Source organism: Corythoichthys intestinalis, chromosome 1 (assembly GCF_030265065.1).
Source record: "Corythoichthys intestinalis isolate RoL2023-P3 chromosome 1, ASM3026506v1, whole genome shotgun sequence".
In the NCBI taxonomy this organism is placed as follows: domain Eukaryota; kingdom Metazoa; phylum Chordata; class Actinopteri; order Syngnathiformes; family Syngnathidae; genus Corythoichthys; species Corythoichthys intestinalis.
The window spans coordinates 3851105-3871825 of record NC_080395.1 but is presented as its reverse complement, the minus strand read 5'-3'; the positions used below and the strand labels follow the sequence as shown (position 1 = coordinate 3871825).

General features: G+C 38.8%; 1 protein-coding gene across 1 annotated transcript in view; it reads right to left on the bottom strand.

The window, feature by feature from the left end:
- LOC130927882 (adhesion G-protein coupled receptor G2-like) overlaps nucleotides 1-17746 on the bottom strand; it is a 43963-nt gene extending 26217 nt beyond the window's left edge. The window contains exons 1-4 of the mRNA XM_057854021.1: nucleotides 17457-17746; nucleotides 16864-16936; nucleotides 14665-14806; nucleotides 14470-14589 (exon numbers count right to left, since the gene is read on the bottom strand). Of these exons, the coding sequence (XP_057710004.1) occupies nucleotides 14470-14589; nucleotides 14665-14806; nucleotides 16864-16936; nucleotides 17457-17601 (480 nt within the window). The 5' untranslated portion in view covers nucleotides 17602-17746. The remainder of the gene's footprint in view (nucleotides 1-14469; nucleotides 14590-14664; nucleotides 14807-16863; nucleotides 16937-17456) is intronic.
- Nucleotides 17747-20721: the final 2975 nt, after the last annotated feature.

Sequence of the window (20721 nt, the reverse complement as noted above, 5' to 3'; positions counted from 1 at the left end):
TGACCCAGATCGGATTTGAAATGGTCCCGTTCTATGCGACTTGTCACGTTCAGACCGTCAAGTTAATGCCTCACTCGAGTCGGAAAAACACGAAAAAATGGGATTCGTGCATTAAGACCTGTAGTATGAACGTAGCCTAAGTAACGCGTTACTGTAATCTGATTACCGTATTTTTCGGACTATAAGTCGCAGTTTTTTTCATAGTTTGGTTGGGGGTGCGACTTATACTCAGGAGCGACTTATGTGTGAAATTATTAACACATTATGAAATCATTTCACATGTTATTTTGGTGTTTTGGAGTGACACTAATGGTTTGATAAATTTGTTAGCATGTTCTTTATGCTATTGTTATCTGAATAACTTAATAGCTATGGCCACGTTCGTGTTCTGCCATTGGCAATGTGTGTTCAATTATATTATTGACTTTTTTATATTGAAATGCATGCTATTAGTTTGTGGCGCTTTCACGCCCACGTGGGGGCGCACTTGCACTTGTTTACGTGAAGAAGAGCGCTCACACGCCAGAAGAAGACCGACAGCTACGTAGCTGAGTGAGTGGGCGAGTTAGCAAGAGAGAAACACGGCTGCGAACCTACGTTCATTGTTTATGCTTGTAAAAATATCTCTACAGAGGCAACGCCTGTGTGTATCATCTTTTCTGTTGTTGTGTGTTTCCCACCCACGATCGGACACTTGGAGCCAGTTGTGTGGTTGTTTGAACGATGCGCTAATGCTAGCGAACGCATGCTAACCGTTTGTGTCATGTCATTGCTGTAAAAGCACCTAATGATCATTTATTTACGTCGATGCTAACCTGTTTGGTATCGAGGACGAAATTGATTCAGCAAATTATACGGACGTCCAGCATCGTCATTTGGGAGTTTAGCCCACTGAATAGCCAGGACCGAGCCGTAGCGTCCTGGTGAGGACAGTATATTCGCATTTCGTTGTTCATGCGCTGTACACTGTACACTTATTCAGCATGTTGTTCTCTATTGTATTTTTATATTAAATTGCCTTTCAAGATGACATGTCTGTTCTATGTGTTGGATTTTATCAAGTAAATTTCCCCCAAAAATGCGACTTATACTCCGGTGCGACTTGTTTATGTTTTTTTTTTCTTCGTTGGGCATTTTATGGCTGGTGCGACTTATACTCAGGTGCGACTTGTAGTCCGAAAAATACGGTACTTTCTTTCAGTAACGAGCAATCTAACGCGTTCATTTTTCCAAGCCAGTAATCTGATTAAAGTTAGTTTCCTCGGTGCCTGTTCATTACTATTTTGTTGTTGCCTCATACTGTATGTAGAATGAAGAATATTGTAGTCATGTACGAAGAGCATTTGAAAAGAAAATACTGCGCTTGAGTTTGGGAGTGACATCACATCTCACGTTTTCTCATCGGTGGGAAAAAACGGGTCATGTGTATTACCATCCTGCCTGTGCGCGCGCCGTCTGCCACGGCGGTCAACAACATAGCCTGGCTAGTGGCTACCTATCAGGATGCTAACAGTAAAGGAGCCGGAGAGATACAACAAACTGCTGCATTTGCTCACTGGAGATACAGCCATTACTTCACATATCCGTCCAGTAAAGATGACAAAAATATCTCCGTGCGTTGCAAACTCTGTGCATGCTCAGAAAGACTGTCGACCGCTAAAACTCGACATCCAATTCAACAAGGAAGCACTTGGAATTACAGCACAACGCGAAAAAACTCGAGTCAAAGCCTACAGGCAACAAGACAGCCAGCACTTCTACAGTTTGTAACCAGCCTTTATAATATGTGTAATTATGTACATTTTATACTTAGAGTTTGTAATCATAGGCGAAGTTTCACATTTGTGGGACTGGAGGAAAAGCATGTTGACGACTGAAACAAAAGTCAAAAGTTTGGACACACTTCATGATTTTTGCGTTTTATATATTTTCACTACTACTGTATATTCTCACTGAAGACATCAAAACTATGAACGAACATGTGGAATGGCAAAAAAAAGTGAAATAACTGAAAACAAGTTTTGTGTTCTACATTCTTCAAAGTATCCAGTCAACTGTTCAAGTTGTTGTTGGCAGCGTTTGAAAGCTTGGGTTTCAAGAAATTCTAAATATCCATCTTGCCTCCTCTGGTGTAGTTTTGGCTTAGCAAAGCAAAGGATAGTCTCCGTGGTGCTAGTCCCATGATCTGTTTGAAAAATGATTTTGACCCATTATGAAAACTTTACGTTGTAGGATTTTTGCTCATTCATTAATTTTTATTGTTTGTTTGATTGCTTTACAACTTTTGGAGACAACATTTTAAAGGCTAGGTCTTTATTTCAAAGGGGAAGTTCAGAATTTTTTACATTAGGCTTAATCTTGGAGTTAGCGGGGGTTTAATTAGTCATTGGAGTTGATTTCAACAAATTTTGTGCAATTTGTCAGTTATTTGTTAGTTTTAGGGCTCCGGAATGGCTAAGCTAGGGCGAGTCAATGGCTGGTCGACTAATTAAACCCCCGCCAACTCAAAGATTAAAGCTTATGTGAAAAACTCAATTGCACGCGATGACATTTTTCAGTTATTTTTATGTTGAGGCAGAAAAAGGAAAAAAAAAATCGGTAAAAAGTAACTGATGTTATTTTTAAAGTAACTTAGTTACTTTGATAATAAAGTAATCAGTAAAGTTTAGATTACTTTTTTGAGGTGTAATCAGTAATTAAATTACTTTTTAAAGTAATCCGTGACACCACTGGTTATGTACTGTTCTGGGGCTATATAACAGTCAACCAATGCAAATTAACCCTTTTTTTTTTTTTTTTTTTTTTTACTGAGGTATAAACATGTGTACCTTTCTAATCTGACAATGAGTACAACTAGGGTTTGAGTCAGGAAATTCCGTACCCCATTTAGCCAGCGTTGTAAGATTACAACGTTCTCATAAAAATTTACAAAAACGTTTTTTTTTTTTTTTTTTTTTTTTTTTTTTTTGCAAACACTTCACTTTCATCTTCAAAGGCCTCCTATAAAACCATTTAACTGGTTGAAAATTTTTTCTTTTATGTTTTTCTATGTCTGGCCACTACAGGGTTAAGCCAGATGTCGTCAAAAATTCTGAACTTCCCCTTTAACCGCTTTTTCTTTTTGTACCCTAATACTTCATAAAGAAGATTTTTGGAATTTTACAGTTTCAAAACTGGATTATAATCTCATCCTCTTGTGAAAGATTTTGACCACAAAGGTTGTTTCCCAGAAAGACAAGATCACAAAAGTCTGATTTCCTTCCGGTGAAAAGTACAAACAAGGTCGCTGTCAAAGCATAGTAGTGAATGATTTTGTTTTTGCAATAAACGTCCAGTCCCTTTTGATTGGGACTCACATTCCAAATGGATTGGATGTCCATGGCCGTCACTGGCAGTGACTGAGTTAATGCTCTCTGGTTCTGATTTCATTTACTTCTTTTGTTTTCTTTTGTGTTTTTACCTGTCCTGTTCAGTTGCTCAGACACAGAGAATAGGTCCTTATGGTATGAGCAGTTTTACATGGGAGTTTAACATACTTCATTATGACTTATATATTAGGAGAAAGCAGGGAACAGGAAGGGGGTTATGGGAGGATAGAAAGGAAGGAAGCAGACAGAATAGGAGAAGAACAAACAAAACCAAGAAATAATCATATGCTCCAGTATACCAGTACTTCTCAAATAGTGGGGCGGGGCGGGCCCCCCCAGGGGGGTGCAGAGTGATGCTGGCGGTGGCGCATGTGACCTTGGGGAACATACTTTTTTGCCGAACTAGTATAAAGTGTAATTGCACATCTGCTGAGTGGGTGGCAGTGGCACTCTCGTTTTCAGCATGTGTGCAGTATTTTTGAACCAAACAAGAGCACACAGCAAAGAGCACTGGACATATGAAAAGCTAAGACAAAGAAATATGACGAAGTGTATTTAGCATTTAGCTTTTGACTTTCAGTACAGTGGGAGACGAGGAAAGACAAGTCTGTTTAATTTGTCTAAAAATGTTAGCAGCGGACAGCAGGACATTTTTTTTTTAGCGAAAAGGTGCCGAATATTGCTAACAATCGTCCCGCTTTGTTAGTGTTACATCAGTACACCAGCGAGCACTGTCAGCATCACTTAAGGTGGCATAACAAGTTGCTCAATGCAAAACAACCCAACACCACAGCAAAGGAGCTGATACTGCCTGCAGCAAAAATAAAACCTGTCTCTCTGTCCAATGACACTGTCGTCTTAGTTCTATTAATTTTTGTTTTTTTTCAGTCTAATGGTTTGGCATATTGTCCTCTTGAGTAACTGTTGCTAATCAATTTGACTTTAGAATTATTTTTTTGATTTTTTTTTTGTTCAGTATCATATGGTCAAAAATGTCTCTTCAGTCTATTTTTACAGTATGGATGTGTTCTTTTTTTAACACTTTGTTTATTTCTTCTTTAATATTAAAAAGGACACAATGTTATGCAGAGGTGTACTTATATTATAATAATAAGAATTTTGTAGACAAATGATAACTACGGTATATTTACAGTGGCGGCAGAGAGTTGGGGGGGCGCGGAACATTTATGTCTTCCTGTGGGGGGGGGCATAACAGAAAAGAATTGAGAAGCACTGCAGTATATCAATCAATGGTGACAATGTTTTTCTCCACTAGAGGGCACACAAGCTCTTCAGACGGGTGATGTTTCAAGTGTTTTGCTGGTCTGAATTCAATGATTTTTGTGTCATCTTTTTAGCCTAATGTGGTCATGTAATATGCAGGGGTGAAATTTGGTCGGAACGGTCCGGAACACCAGTCCGGTATAAAATTTGGGGTTGGAACGGTGCTTTAATCTGTTGAACCTCCATGTTTAAAAAAAATAACTGCCAGGCTCCCACACACGCATCTCCAAGAAGATTACAATTTACTAACGTCAGATTTACATACTCAAGTGTTAGCAACAAGCCTATTAAAGTGCTTGTGTCGCGTTATCCGTTTCCACCGTGCGTGTATCTGAGTCGGACGAGACAGTCGATGTGCGCGACAAACAATCCTGCCTGGACTCCAGTTGTCCATTGAATTGGCTGACATACAGACATGTGATCAGCAAGGATAGTTAGCTCTGATTGGTTCAAATGCAAATTTTTCACGGACAACAAAAAAGAAAAAAAAAAAGAACATACTTGTTGAATTAAGACGATCAAAAAGGGAAACGCAACGGAAAATTGATTAGATCTTGAAGAGAATGGAAAGAGTTGAAGAGGCTTAATTTTTTCATCTTATTCTTTCATATTAACCCTATAATGCCTGACTCGAGAAATAATGAACAAAAAAATATACAGTGCCTTGCAAAAGTATTCGGCTCCCTTGAACCTTGCAACCTTTCGCCACATTTCAGGCTTCAAACATAAAGATATAAAATTTTAATTTTTTGTCAAGAATCAACAACAAGTGGGACACAATCGTGAAGTGGAACAAAATTTATTGGATAATTTCAACTTTTTTAACAAATAAAAAACTGAAAAGTGGGGCGTGCAATATTATTCAGCCCCCTTGAGTTAATACTTTGTAGCGCCACCTTTTGCTCCAATTACAGCTGCAAGTCGCTTGGGGTATGTTTCTATCAGTTTTGCACATCGAGAGACTGACATTCTTGCCCATTCTTCCTTGCAAAACAGCTCGAGCTCAGTGAGGTTGGATGGAGAGTGTTTGTGAACAGCAGTCTTCAGCTCTTTCCAAAGATTCTCGATTGGATTCAGGTCTCGACTTTGACTTGGTCATTCTAACACCTGGATACGTTTATTTTTGAACCATTCCATTGTAGATTTGGCTTTATGTTTTGGATCATTGTCCTGTTGGAAGATAAATCTCCGTCCCAGTCTCAGGTCTTGTGCAGATACCAACAGGTTTTCTTCCAGAATGTTCCTGTATTTGGCTGCATCCATCTTCCCGTCAATTTTAACCATCTTCCCTGTCCCTGCTGAAGAAAAGCAGGCCCAAACCATGATGCTGCCACCACCATGTTTGACAGAGGGGATGGTGTGTTCAGGATGATGAGCTGTGTTGATTTTACGCCAAAAATATCGTTTTGCATTGTGGCCAAAAAGTTCAATCTGACCAGAGCACCTTCTTCCACGTGTTTGGTGTGTCTCCCAGGTGGCTTGTGGCAAACTTTAAACGAGACTTTTTATGGATATCTTTGAGAAATGGCTTTCTTCTTGCCACTCTTCCATAAAGGCCAGATTTGTGCAGTGTACGACTGATTGTTGTCCTATGGACAGACTCTCCCACCTCAGCTGTAGATCTCTGCAGTTCATCCAGAGTGATCATGGGCTTCTTGGCTGCATCTCTGATCAGTTTTCTCCTTGTTTGAGAAGAAAGTTTGGAAGGACGGCCGGGTCTTGGTAGATTTGCAGTGGTCTGATGCTCCTTCCATTTCAATATGATGGCTTGCACAGTGCTCCTTGAGATGTTTAAAGCTTGGGAAATCTTTTTGTATCCAAATCCGGCTTTAAACTTCTCCACAACAGTATCTCGGACCTGCCTGGTGTGTTACTTGGTTTTCATAATGCTCTCTGCACTTTAAACAAAACCCTGAGACTATCACAGAGCAGGTGCATTTATACGGAGACTTGATTACACACAGGTGGATTCTGTTTATCATCATCGGTCATTTAGGACAACATTGGATCATTCAGAGATCCTCACTGAACTTCTGGAGTGAGTTTGCTGCACTGAAAGTAAAGGGGCCGAATAATATTGCACGCCCCACTTTTCAGTTTTTTATTTGTTAAAAAAGTTTAAATTATCCAATAAATGTTGTTCCACTTCACGATTGTGTCCCACTTGTTGTTGATTCTTGACAAAAAAATAAAATTTCATATCTTTATGTTTGAAGCCTGAAATGTGGCGAAAGGTTGCAAGATTCAAGGGGGCCGAATACTTTTGCAAGGCACTGTATACATTTTTTAATTTAAAAGCTTTATGTGTTTCTTACCATAATCATTTTTTAAACATTTTTTAAAAAGTAATTTGTGTATACAGTGCTGGCCAAAAGTAATGGCACCCCTGCAATTCTGTCAGATAATGCTCAATTTCTTGGGTCTGTCGCCAACGAGCTTACACTCACAAGGGATTCACACGATTACTGGGTTCTAGATCACAGAGCTGATTTGTGTACACTCTACCCCTTTCAATCACTTAGCTTATAAACACCCCCACTCCTGTCCCCTTCCTTTCCTGGTCAACAGGCCCCCTACGTGGTGTCAACCGGAAATACATCTAGCTGACGATAGCACCAACATATTAGTAGTTAGTGTAGACGTCCAATGTATTTCTCGTTGTTGTCTGTGTTTCTTTTCTTTCTTCTCTTGTGTTTTTTTTCTTCTGGTCCCCCATAACCCTGTTCGCTGCTTTGTCATAATAAACGAGGTATGTTGAATGATCACAATGGGAGTATGTCAAACTCTCAATTTGAAACATTAAAACTGTTCAGATTAAGCGGGCACTTAGACTTTCATTCTCCGTGTCTTTTTTATGTCTCTAGGTCAGAAGTGGGGTCTTCCTGGGTATCCCACCATAGAGTCCCTTTTCATTCAGATGCCGACGGATAGTATGGATTGACACTGTTGTACCCTCGGGCTGCAGGATAGCTTGAACTTGTTTGGATGTTAGTCAAGGGTCTTTATCCACTATCCACACAATCTTTTGTTGATACAGTATCTCTCATCATTTTTTCTTTTCTGTCCACATCAAGGGAGGTTAGTCACATTGCCATGGTCTTTACACTTATTGATGATGTTAGACACAGGAACATTCAGGTCTTTGGAGATGGACTTTTAGCCTTGAGATTGCCCATGCTTCCTCACAGTTTTGCTTCTCAAGTCCTCAGACAGTTCTTTGGTCTTCTTTCTTTTCTCCATGCTCAATGTGGTACACACAAGGACACAGGACAGAGGTTGAGTCAACTTGAATCCATTTTAACTGGCTGCAAGTGTGATTTAGTTATTGCAACCACCTGTTATGTGCCACAAGTCAGTAACAGGTGCTGTTAATTACACCAATTAGAGAAGCATCACATGATTTTTCAAAGGGTGCCAATACTTTTGTCCGGCCCATTTTGGGAGTTTTGTGTACAATAATGATTTAGTTTTTTTGTCCCGCATTCTCTTTTGTGTTTATTCATTGCAAGCAAAATAAATGAATATATTACTACCAATGCATTTGTAATTGCAATCATTTTCTGGGAGAAATTAGGCATTATTTGACAGAATTGCAGGGGTGCCAATACATTTGGCCAGCAGTGTATATAACAGTCCGCCTTGGCGAATATATAATCATTTATTGTTTACTGATGTAAATCTGCTCAGTTTACGTGATAAGTACTAAAGGCCATATCGCCCAGCCCTGAATGCAACGGAAAATTGATCAGATTTTTCAGAGAAAGGAAAGAGCTGAAGAGGCTTATTATTTTATTTTATTCTTCCATGTTAACCCTATAATGCCTGACCCCAGAAAATTCAGATTTGTTTTTTTAATTTAAAAACTTTGTGTAACGTAATATAATAAGTTTTTAAAAACCATTTAGATATATATATATTAGGGCTGTCAAAATTATCGCGTTAACGTGCTGTAATTAATTTTTTAAAATTAATCACGTAAAATATTTGACGCAATTAACGCACATGTCCCACTCATACAGTATTCTGCCTTTTGGTAAGTTTTACAGCAAGGCTTTTTGTGCTGTCTAACAGCGAACTCTTGTGGTCGCTTTGCGACATGGTTTATTGTTTTCTTGCCAGTTCAATATGGCTGCACGACGTCTCGGGCTGACACCTACGTTGTAATGTTGTGCTTATATGATCCTTGGACAAGATTTGTCCATAAGTATGGTTGTTGTAAAGAATGTACATATTATGTTAGTAAGCGAAATGTTATATTTTTTTGTATGAGACCCTTTTTGTTTATGTTTAGTGAACCTGTATAGCATGCTAAGCTAACGTTGTTGCTAATGCAATGCTTGTGTACTTTTTTTTTTGTAGTTTTACGACGGTCTAAAAAGGACAATGGTTTGAGGCTATTTTATTAATAAATCAGACGAAAAAGGAAGAAGTCTGATTATTAAGGCGTCGTTCACTAGCTGTCTAACTTTGGAAAAAGTAGACGCTTCGGAGTGAGGACAGCATAGACAGATTTAAATGACAGTAGAGTGAAATGCCCACTACAGTCCTTATGTACCGTATGTTGAATGTATATATCCATCTTGTGTCTTATCTTTCCATTCCAACAATTTATTTTACAGAATATATATATAATTTACAGAAAAATATGGCATATTTTATAGATGGTTTGAATTGCGATTAATTGCGATTAATTACGATTAATTAATTTTTAAGCTGTAATTAACTCGATTAAAAAATGTAATCGTTTGACAACCCTAATATCTATCCATCTATCCATCTATCTATCTATCTATCTATCTATCTATCTATCTATCTATCTATCTATCTATCTATCTATCTATCTATCTATCTATCTATCTATCTATTTATCTATCTATCTATATATATATCAGGGGTGTCAAACGAGTAAAATTTTTTAATCGAGTTAATTACAGCTATTATTATTATATTTATTTTTCAAAACTTTTTTAGCGTTTGACACCCCTAATATATATATATATATATATATATATATATATATATATATATATATATATATATATATATATATATATATATATATATATATATATATATATATATATATATATATACATCTTTCACTTTGCAGTCCTTTTTGCTGTCCTTTCTGTTTGAGCGGGGCATTTGTGCGTTAATTGCGTCAAATATTTTTACGGGATTAATTTAAAAAATTAATTACCGCTCGTTAACGCGATAATTTTGACACCCCTAATATATGTATCTATATATATATATTAATTCCTATGTACAGTTCGTTCTCTAATTTGTATCATAAATGATGCATGAAGCATGACATACAGCTTTTGTGGTAAAACAAAATAGTTTTAGTGAGATTGAACACAATAAGGTTTTAATTCAATTTTTTTTTTTTTTTTTTTAACTGCAATGAGGTCCAGAAATGCTCATCTCAAATGTGATACATTTAGCAATATAGTTAGTTTGCACTTTGGACTTTTTTCGTTTATTTACCTATGTGAGGCAACTTACTTATATTCTTATGATATAAAGAAGTCAATGTTTGCGTTATCTTTAAAATATACAGTATTCCATTTCACTGTGCATCATTTAAGTCATTTGTACTTATTTTTGATAATGTATGTTACTTTTTTAAAATTGTGTATAAGTCAATGTTTACATTAGCTTCAGTTTTAATGTCCTGTACATCCTGTTCTTTAAAGGCTCTAATAAGCCACAATTGTTTTCTTTTACTAAAATGTGATTAGAAACACATAAAATATTTCTGTTGATTTAAAAATCTATAATACTTGGTCCATGTTTTGACCCAGTGTCGCATTTCCCCCGATATTTTAGATGATAAATAATCGATCCAAACGAAGAAAAATTGGGGAAAAAAATGTTTAAAAGGGTAAATATATGAAAATGAAAATCTCGAGCACTCCTTGATGTCTGTGATTTCTGCATCTCGACCCTTGTTATATGACCATGTTTCACCCATAAAATCGCCCAGAAATCCGGCTGTGGCCATTCACAGCTGTGTCTTGACACTCAACGATACATGCTACATGGAGTTTTTTGATCGAAAACAGTTAAGTACGCGATAATATCTCATTAAAGAGCATACGACACGAGAAAAAAAGTCTTAAAAGGCATTATTATGTGAATTGGAATCATATTTTGAGACGATTCGACTATATACAACAATTTCGCAAAGCGCAGATGATGAGAAATTAGTCTTTTAATCTGCCGGTTAGCCACGCCTACCATTAAAGGGCTTTAGCGTTCCCAACAGGTGGATGACGTCAGCGGGAAACTGGACTCATCGGTTTTACTATACAACCCATTGAGGGGGAATTATTCAGAACGAGGAAAACGCGACGAAGAGAGCCGCAAAATGTCATTGTTTCAGTTTCCCTTCCCTGGCTTCGGAGAATTTAAACAAACCAGAGGGCGTGACAGCTAGCCGACATGCTAACCCGAACCGAGTGATGTTTCAAAGTCTTCGAAGCTGAAAATCACACATAACTAGCCTGGATTATTTGACATGACGACCCGGTTGTCGATTGTCTTCGCGGATCGACAAACCGCCCGGCGGAGAGCAATTTACAGTTCGTTCCCCGTGTTGTGCCGAAAAATAGCCGCCCCGCGTGAAATGTCCCCCCTGACGGGAACGCTTATTTATAACGCTTTATTAAAGGGGAACTTTGAAGTAAGGTTGGCCAACCATGTTTTTGAATAATATCAATGGCTAAACAATTATAAGCATATTTTCATTATTTTTTTTTACGCAACCCTTCCAGATTCTTTGTTTAACCCATAGCAACGCCCTTGACAACGAAAATGCTTTTCTTCGGCAATCTTCGGAAATCTTCGGAAATTACGTCACACCGGGAAGTGCGAGGGAAGTCCGCCATAGAACAGTATTGTTTGTTGCATTGTTTCTCGGTAAGATGCCACCGCGGTGTGTGGCCATGTTTTGTTCTCACTCAAACGAAAAGTTGTATGAGTGGCCAAAGGATAGCAGGGCACGTAAATGGACATCTTTCGTTCGCACGAAGCGAATGAATTTCATGCCATCATCGAGTAGTGTTCTCTGCTGCAAACACTTGGAAGATGCCTGCTTCCTTAACCGGTCTGCTTATGATCAAGGATTTGCCAAAAAGTAAGTGTGATTTTTGGATAGATGACTGATGACTTTGTCAAAGCAGAGGCTGCCAACTGTTGTGGAATGAACAGTATAAGCTAGCGACGTTAGCCGAGGCTATCCCCGATCATAGTTGTTGTTGCGTTCGCTAGGTTAAGCGTGTTTAAATTGTGCGTCATCTACGATCTTGTCCGAAAGGGTTAATCCACTATCAATCGGGAAAGGGGTGTGGATGTGCACATAAGCGGGTCGGCGTCGCGATAATTCACGGTCATGTTGCAGATAGCCTTCTAGTTTGTGTTTCGCCGCTTTGCGAGAGCCGCTGACAGGTGACAAGTGTTGCTTTTAATGTCTGGCAGCGAATCAGCGAGCGCGCAGGCCACGCAGTGAATCATGGGAAATGTAGTCTCGGGACAACACTGAATTGGTGCTTTGTAATCTGTTCGCTTGTGTGAAAAAACTACATTTCCTCACGCCATTAGACGCCACTTTGTTTTCTTAATGATGCCTCAAAAAAGTGGAGAAAGTCATCGGCGACTGTGATATAGTGGATATTATTTAGTTGTAATACGGGAATTGACCAGTAGAGTGTACGCATGTCATTTAGATGTGTTATTGTTTGTGCCTTACTCCTTCACTAAGAGAAAAACGTTATTGTTCAGAGTCACTTGGCAAGACGATGAGTAAAGTTGTAAAAGCCAATAAAGGTGTCGTGTGGGTCACTCGGTCAAGATATAACAACGATTCATCTCCTCCCCCGCCCCCCCAACGTTTTTGTTTTATTATTTAATATGCACGAGAGCTGCCGGATCTGCCAAAATGAACATGAAGTCTGATTTTTTTTTTTTTTTAACAATGTCATCAGATAGACAAAACCATAAAATTATGTGCAAATGCCTGCATCTTCAAATCATGAAAATAATAACAGCCTATATCTTACCAATGTTGTAATCTCGATGGGTCTTGTATCCATTCCATGTCAGGAAGTCTAGGCACATTGTTGGCATCCTGACTGGCGTCTGGCTAATAACATAAAATTCCAATCTCCTCTTCTTCCTCCAACTCTTCAAAAACTTGGATCTCCTCCCTTGCGCTTGATCTATCGCTGTTTGGATCATTGTTTGAAGGGCTTTGTATGGCGGCCGTATGTATGGAGGTGCCATCGCGTTCCCGGTGTGACGTATTACTTCCGGGTTCGTCCCCTTTCAGGCTCGAACTTCGGAAACGCGACTATTTTGTCAAATATACAACATATAAATTATTTTTTCATGCTTTATTTGTTGGACAATGTTTAATTACTTTACTTGTGACCCTATTTGGCATGTGAAGAAATTAGTTCCAACTACAGCTTTAAGCGTTTATATGATTTATTTGTTAATTATTTTATTATTGAGCGCCCACACGTCACTCGTACAGCTTTTTCTTACCAATCGATGGACATGGAAACGATTTTCTTGTACCGTGAATATATGTATTATTTTACTCTGCTTGAACTAATAAATGTCATACCTGTGTGATTGTCATTGAGATTTGGTCGTGAAAACCTGTAGACTAATACATTTCTGTTCAAAGATGGGTTATGTGGCCCAGTCCACGATTTGTTCCTAAAATAAAGTACTAGTATTTTGTCTAATTTATTTATTTAAAACTGATTTTACAGTCGTAAATCCATTGCTGCAATGCGTCCATGAAAACTCACCTCAATAAAGCGTTATAAATGAGCGTTCCCGTCAGGGGGACATTTCACGCGGGGCGGCTATTTTTCGGCACAACACCCCGGAGGAGGGTGGCTGGAGTTGTTGTGCAGCTAACGTGCTGCTAATGAGCATTAGGAGAGCTTTTTACATGCCTATCATTGATCAAACGTAAGTAGTCCTTTATTTAAAGGACGTTTGTAGTGTTTACTTTGTAATCGCTGTATTCGTATTAGACATAATACAAAACAAGATGTTTACTCACTTCCTCATAAGCCCAATGGTCCCACACTAAATATCCACGGTGAATGGGAACCTTTTGAAACTCCAAAAAGGCGCATACGCCTCTCCCTCATACAGAATGATTTTTCTGCAGCCGTTTGGCTGGCGTGACGCGAAAAATAAATGTATTTATCCGCAAAATCAGCTGAATCCTTCGTCCTCATACACAACAGTACACCGTCCAGTGAAGAGGACGTCTTCTACCGTACACGTCACAGCGCCCTCCTCCTCAATGCAAGACCGAACCCGGAACTCACTCATTTTCATGGCGCGGGATTAAAAAAACTAAATAAATATAGCCATCGCTTCCACACACATCCAAGCGGTCCATATCATTCAGGGGCATAAAATACAGCGTGTATTATGAAATAAACATGCTTTTTTGTGTCACATGCACTTTAAAATCATGGCGTCTTTCATTATGCTCTCACCTCCAGTTGGGGTTTTGCTGTTTAAATTTTTTATTTAATTTTTTAAACGCCCTCCTATTCAAGATGTTTATTCCCCTAGAAAATTGAGATTTTAAGCTTTCCAATGATGTATCACACATGCATATAGGACAATTTTGAAATCTGGTCAAATTGGGGGTCTCAGTCACCTGAGTGTTTTCCACCATATACGAATATTTTTTCCCCCCTTCAAATTAATTATTTAAAAACAGCAAAATATGACTCCATTGCCTGAGGTAGTTTCCTAGAAGCTTTCTGTGGAAGTTTACCCAAATGGATCGAGGATAGGTGACCATGCACAACAAGATAGTGCCGTTCGAACTGGTGTGCAACTCTGCGGGCAGCCGCACATCCACTATGCTATTGTTGACCGTCACGCCTTCTCCGATCTACAATGAAGCCACAAAGAGAATTTTCAGTAGACGTTTTGGTCTGCAGCTCATTTGAAATGACGTTATTCTTACCTCACGGCCGCTGACAGAAAGGTGCAGATCAGAAAAGGTAACTCTGGGTTTGAACATGACGGCGATCAAGTGGCCCAAAAACAGGGGCACTGTCTTTTCCACCTCCGTCCGCTCCAGTGATTTCTCCAGGCGCGAAATCAATCTTATAGCACGGGAAAGAAATGTACTCAACACGGACCAGTGCTTTGATTTACTCAAATATATCTTTGAAACGGAAGTCAGTCCTAGATGTTAGAGTTCCTTTATTTCTGTCTAAATCTACAACCAGCGACACTTTTTTTTTCCCAAAAGGAGACTAGAAACAACAAGAAAATGGCTTGTGCTGCATGAACAGCAGCAACAATGAGTGAGAAGCAGAATTCCCTTTGTTTATTCTTTTATCCACGAGGAAATTAAGGGCAGCAAGTGAAATGGGCTACTGCAACAACAGTAGAGATAAATTATGATTTCTGTATTTATGTTTTCACCCACAGTGTACTGAAAACCACTTTCATCCAAGAGGAGATTAAGGGCAGCGATTGAAATAGGCTACACTTTTATCCAAGAGGAGACTAAGGGCAGCAAGGTAATTGGGCTGCTGCAACAACAAGAGAATCGTTTTCTGTATTTACTTCTCGAGCCACAAGGCACAGAGAAATATTTTATCCAAGAGGAGATTAAGGGCACAAAGTGAAATGGGCTACCGCAAAAACAAATGAGGTAAATTATGATTTCTGCATTTACGTCTTCTCTCACAGTGCACTGAAAAACACTTTTATCCAAGAGGAGACTAAGGGCATCAAGTTAATTGGGCTGCTGCGTAATCAATAGAAGACAGTCATGATTTTTAAATTTACTTCTTCACCTACAGTGCACTAAAAAAACAACAACAAAAAAACACTTTTATCCAAGAGGAGACTAAGGGCAGCAAGTTAATTGGGCTGATGCGTAATCAATAGAAGACAATCATGATTTTTGAATGTACTTCTTCACCCACAGTGCACTGAAAAACACTTTTATCTAAGAGGAGACTAAGGGCAGCAAGGTAAATAGGCTGCTGCGACAACAGCAGAAGACAAAAATGCTTTCTGTATTTACTTTATGAGCCACAACGCACAAACAAATCTTTCTATCCTGAAGGAGATTAAGGGCAGCAAGTGAAATGGGCTACTGCAACAACAGTAGAGGTGCATTATATGATTTCTGCATTTACGCCGTCTCTCACAGTGCACTGAAAAACACTTTTTATCCAAGAGGAGACTAAGGACAGCAAGCTAAATCGGATTCAGCAACAACAACAGAAGAGAGTAATGTTTTCTGGATTTACTTCTCTAGCTACAAGGCACATAGAAATATTTTAATCCAAGAGGAGATTAAGGGCAGCAAGTAACATTGGCTACTGTAACAACAGTAGAGGTGAATTATGATTTCTGCATTTATGCCGTCTCTCACAGTGCACTGAAAAACACTTTTAATCCAAGAGGAGACTAAGGACAGCAAGCTAAATCGGCTTCTGCAACAACAACAGAAGAGAGTAATGTATTCTGTATTTACTTCTCTAGCCACAAGGTACATAGAAATATTTTAATCCAAGAGGAGATTAAGGGCAGCAAGTAACATTGGCTACTGCAAAAACAGTTGAGGTGAATTATGATTTCTGCATTTACGCCGTCTCTCACAGTGCACTGAAAAACACTTTTTATCCAAGAGGAGACTAAGGGCAGAAGATAATCGGGCTGCTCGGCAACATTTGAAGAGAACAATGATTTCTCTATTTACTTCTCAAGGCACAAAGCACAGAGAAATATTTTTATCCAAGAGGAGATTAAGGGCAGCAAGAAAATGATCTCCTGTAACAACAATAGATGAGGATGAGGAGGAGTTCTGTCATACATTTTTTAAGACAGACCAAGCGACACATCTTTTTTCCAAATGAGACTTAGGGCAATTTGAAAAGGGACCACTGTAACAACAAAAACAATAATGAATATTTATGAATAAGGACTTGTTGCAGAAACGTTTCGAGCCACAGCAGGGATATTTTTATCCAAGAGGAGACTAAGGGCAGCAAGTAAACTGTCACATGGAGACACATTTCTCATGCCACAGGAGACTGCGGGCAGTTTTGAATAATAATAATTTTAACCAAACTCAATCTACATGTGTGCAAGGATGCTGAGTAGTGCAAATGTTATCTGAAAACCATTGAGCAATACTCACTGGACGTCAAAGTTGTTCCCTTTATCCAGGATACTGTTGACATGCGTCATACAACATTCGGCATCCGACAGATCTTTTGGGGGAAAAAAGTGAAAAGTCAGCACTGTTAAAAGTTCACAATGACATTCCTCTTTCTGTAGATACCGGCAACTCACTGTGCTTGTTTTGCTAGACCTCACAGTGGCATTCGATAAAGTTGACCATACTGTCTTTGTATCTCGTTTAGAGCACTACATAGGCATTCGTGGACACCGTTTAACAATGGTTTTAAGTAATATCTGGAACATATTAGAAATGATCTCTCTCTTGTGGGGTGCCACAAGGTTCGATTTTGGGGCCTGTTCTGTTTGCACTTTACTTGTACCTTCAGGATCAATTATAAATTAAAAAAAAAAAAATCTTTTTATTTATATACAGATGACTTACAGCTTGCCTCAAAACCACATTTTGGACCACACACACACACACACACACACACACACACACACACACACACACACACACACACACACACACACACACACACACACACACACACACACACACACACACACACACACACACACACACACACACACACAAAAATCACCAACCTTGTTTATGTTCAGAAATCTTACAACTGTCTTCTATGCCTCCAAAGGGACTGTCCCCTCTCGGACTCCGGCACGGTTCCTCGAGCTCCATTTTTTGCCCAAACGCCAAAAGCGGCAGCGACCAAGCCAGAAAGCAAAACTTCATCCTCACAGTTGGAGAGCGTTATCAAAGAACACGTTGAAAATGAGAAGACAGAAATGCAAATGGTGTTGCAACATCGAAAGAGGAAGTTGGCAACAGAGAGACTAGCAACACCCAAAAAAAGAAAAAAACCCAAAAATACGTATGCGGTTTGCAACACCAAAAAAACAAAAACAAACAAAAACAAACATAACAAACATATGCGGTCGGCACTCAATAATGACAACTCTTGGTAAAAAAACAAAACAAATGCGCATTATGATGTTCATTCTCACTCATCAATCACTCTTACATCAAACTGTTCTACGTTCATGGCTAAATTATGACTAATAAGTATTTTGTTCAAACGAATAAAAGGAAATTCAAAGGGCTGCAAAAATACAACACCGGTTTGAGATAACTCAAGAACGAGTGAAAACATAAGATTACATTTTGGGGATATGAGGTCAAAGGTCACAAGTTACAATACGTTCAGTACGTAGATCAGGGGTCCCCAAACTACGGCCTGCGGGCCGTATACGGCCCGCCTCCACATTTGGTCAGGCCCCCTGAACAAAACCAGAGAGCTTTTTTTTTCTTCCCAATAGTGCTATTTATTTCCTGGCTTTTTTCTGTGAAGAACCCAGAGAGGGTTATCTGGTTATTAGATAGATAGATAGATAGATAGATAGATAGATAGATAGATAGATAGATAGATAGATAGATAGATAGATAGATAGATAGATAGATAGATAGATAGATAGATAGATAGATAGATAGATAGATAGATAGATAGATAGATAATAAGTAAGGTTGGTTGGTAGCTAGCTAGCTTGGTAAGTAAGTAAGTAAGATAGATAATAAGTAAGGTTGGTTGGTAGCTAGCTAGCTTGGTAAGTAAGTTAGATAGATAATAAGTAAGGTTGGTTGGTAGCTAGCTAGCTTGGTAAGTAAGTTAGATAGATAATAAGTAAGGTTGGTTGGTAGCTAGCTAGCTTGGTAGGTAAGTTAGATAGATAATAAGGAAGGTTGGTAAATAAGGTTGGTAAGTAAGTAAGTAAGGTTGGTAAGTAAGTTGGTAAGTAAGTAAGGTTGGTAAGTAAGTAAGGTTGGTAAGTAAGTAAGTAAGGTTGGTAAGTAAGTATGTAAGTAAGTAAGTAAGTTAGATAGATAGAAACAGAGAGAGAGAGAGAGAAACAGAGAGAGACAGACAGACGGACAGATAGGTAAGTAGGTTGTAAATAAGTATGGTTGGTTGGTACCTAGCTAGCTAGACCGGTAGGTAGGTAGGTTGGTAAGGTAGGTAGGTACTGTATGTTGGTAGCTAGCTAGCTAAGCCGCTAGGTAGGTTGATAAGTAAGATAGGTAAGTAGGTTGGTAAGTAAGTAAGATAGGTTGGTAGGTAAGTAGGTAGGTAGTAGCGTTGCCAACAGTCCCGGATTCCGTGTGATATCCTGGAATAGAGCAAATTCCGATTAGTACCGCCGGCGAGGGCAACCTGTATTCCGGGTTGTCCTGCGCAATCCGGGACTGTTGGCACACTAGTAGGTAGGTAAGTAAGGTCTCTAATTAGGTAGGTAGGTTGGTAAGTAAGTATGGTAGGTAGATAGGTAGGTTGGGAATTAAGTAAGGTAGGTAGGTAGGTTGGTAAGTAAGAAAGTAAGGTTGGTACAGTAGGTAGGTAGCTAGCTAGGAAGGTAGGTTGGTAAGTAAGTAAGATAACCTGGAATAGAGCAAGTTCCAATTGATACCACCGCCGCCGCCGGCAACCTGTATTCCGGGTTGTCCCGCGCAATCCGAGACTGTTGGCACACTAGTAGGTAGGTAAGTAAGGTAGGTAGGTATGATAGTATTTAAGTAAGGTAGCTTGGTAAGTAAACAAGGTAGGTAGGTTGGTAAGTAAGTCAGGGATTTTGGTAAGTAAGGTAGGTAGGTAGGTAGGTAAGTTAGGTAGGTAGTAGGGTTGCCAACAGTCCCGGATTGCGTGGGACATCCTGGACTATAGGAAGTTCCGATTGGTACCGCCGGTGGCGGGAACCTTCATATATTCCTGGTTGTCTCGCGCTATCCGGGACTGTTCGCAACCTCCAAAGGTAGGATGGTAAGTAAGTAAGGTAGGTAGGTAGTACTCTAATAATCCCCACTGGGGAAATGCCGGTGTCCTTTAGCAGTACGTGGGTAAAAACATAGGACATTGTCAGTACAAAACAAAACAAAAAATAATAAAAGTAAATTTGCATGATATGTTTTTTTCATGGGAAAGGAAGTTGTCATCACTATTATTTTGGGATCATGAGCTAAAAGGTCACAGAGGTCAGAAAAGGAATTTTGCGATAACGGAACAAATTACTCAAATTTGCCGAATGGAAACCCATTCCTGCTACTAAAAAGAAAATAAACAAAAAAAACCTTCCCGACACTAAGTTTTTTATTTTAATAAAAATATATCCTATGTCGGAATGTATGTTCACTGGTAATTTTAACTGTGTCCAATCCAACATTGATAGTAGTATCTTTATTTTTATAAATAAAGTTGCTAGCTGCTAAGTGCTACCTGACTTTAACGGTTACCTCAGTCGATCCCCACAAAAAAGGGTATGTTGTCGATTTTTGCACATAAACATTTAATTAAATATTGTCAAAACAATGAAAACACAAATTCACAAGTTTGTTGTTTTCTTCAATTTATTTTGCACTTTAATAAGAGCTGCTTTTTAAGTTTTAGCCAATAGAACAAACTTTAACTTTCAAATGCTGTAAGAGAAAGCCATTTTTCCCGTTTTGTATCGAACCTGTAATCAACCATGACTTGTGTTTACCATTACAAACTGAATATACACATAAGCATATAAAAAAACAATAACATAAGCCTTTTGTTTACTGAAAATGATCTTTCACAGTAGTGAAGCATTTTCCTTCTGAAAATATGCCTTTTTATCTTAAAGTTATATTCATTTTAATTGCCACTTCTCAACGTCAACATTACAAACAACAACAACAAAAAACTCACATATTCCTTAACGGAAATTGTAAAATTACTTGAAAATGTGACCACATTGACGTCAAATCCAACTATTTGTAACCAGGCGAAGTCATTCCGAAGCATTGACTTCCCTAGCTGATTTCTTTACTTGCACATCGATA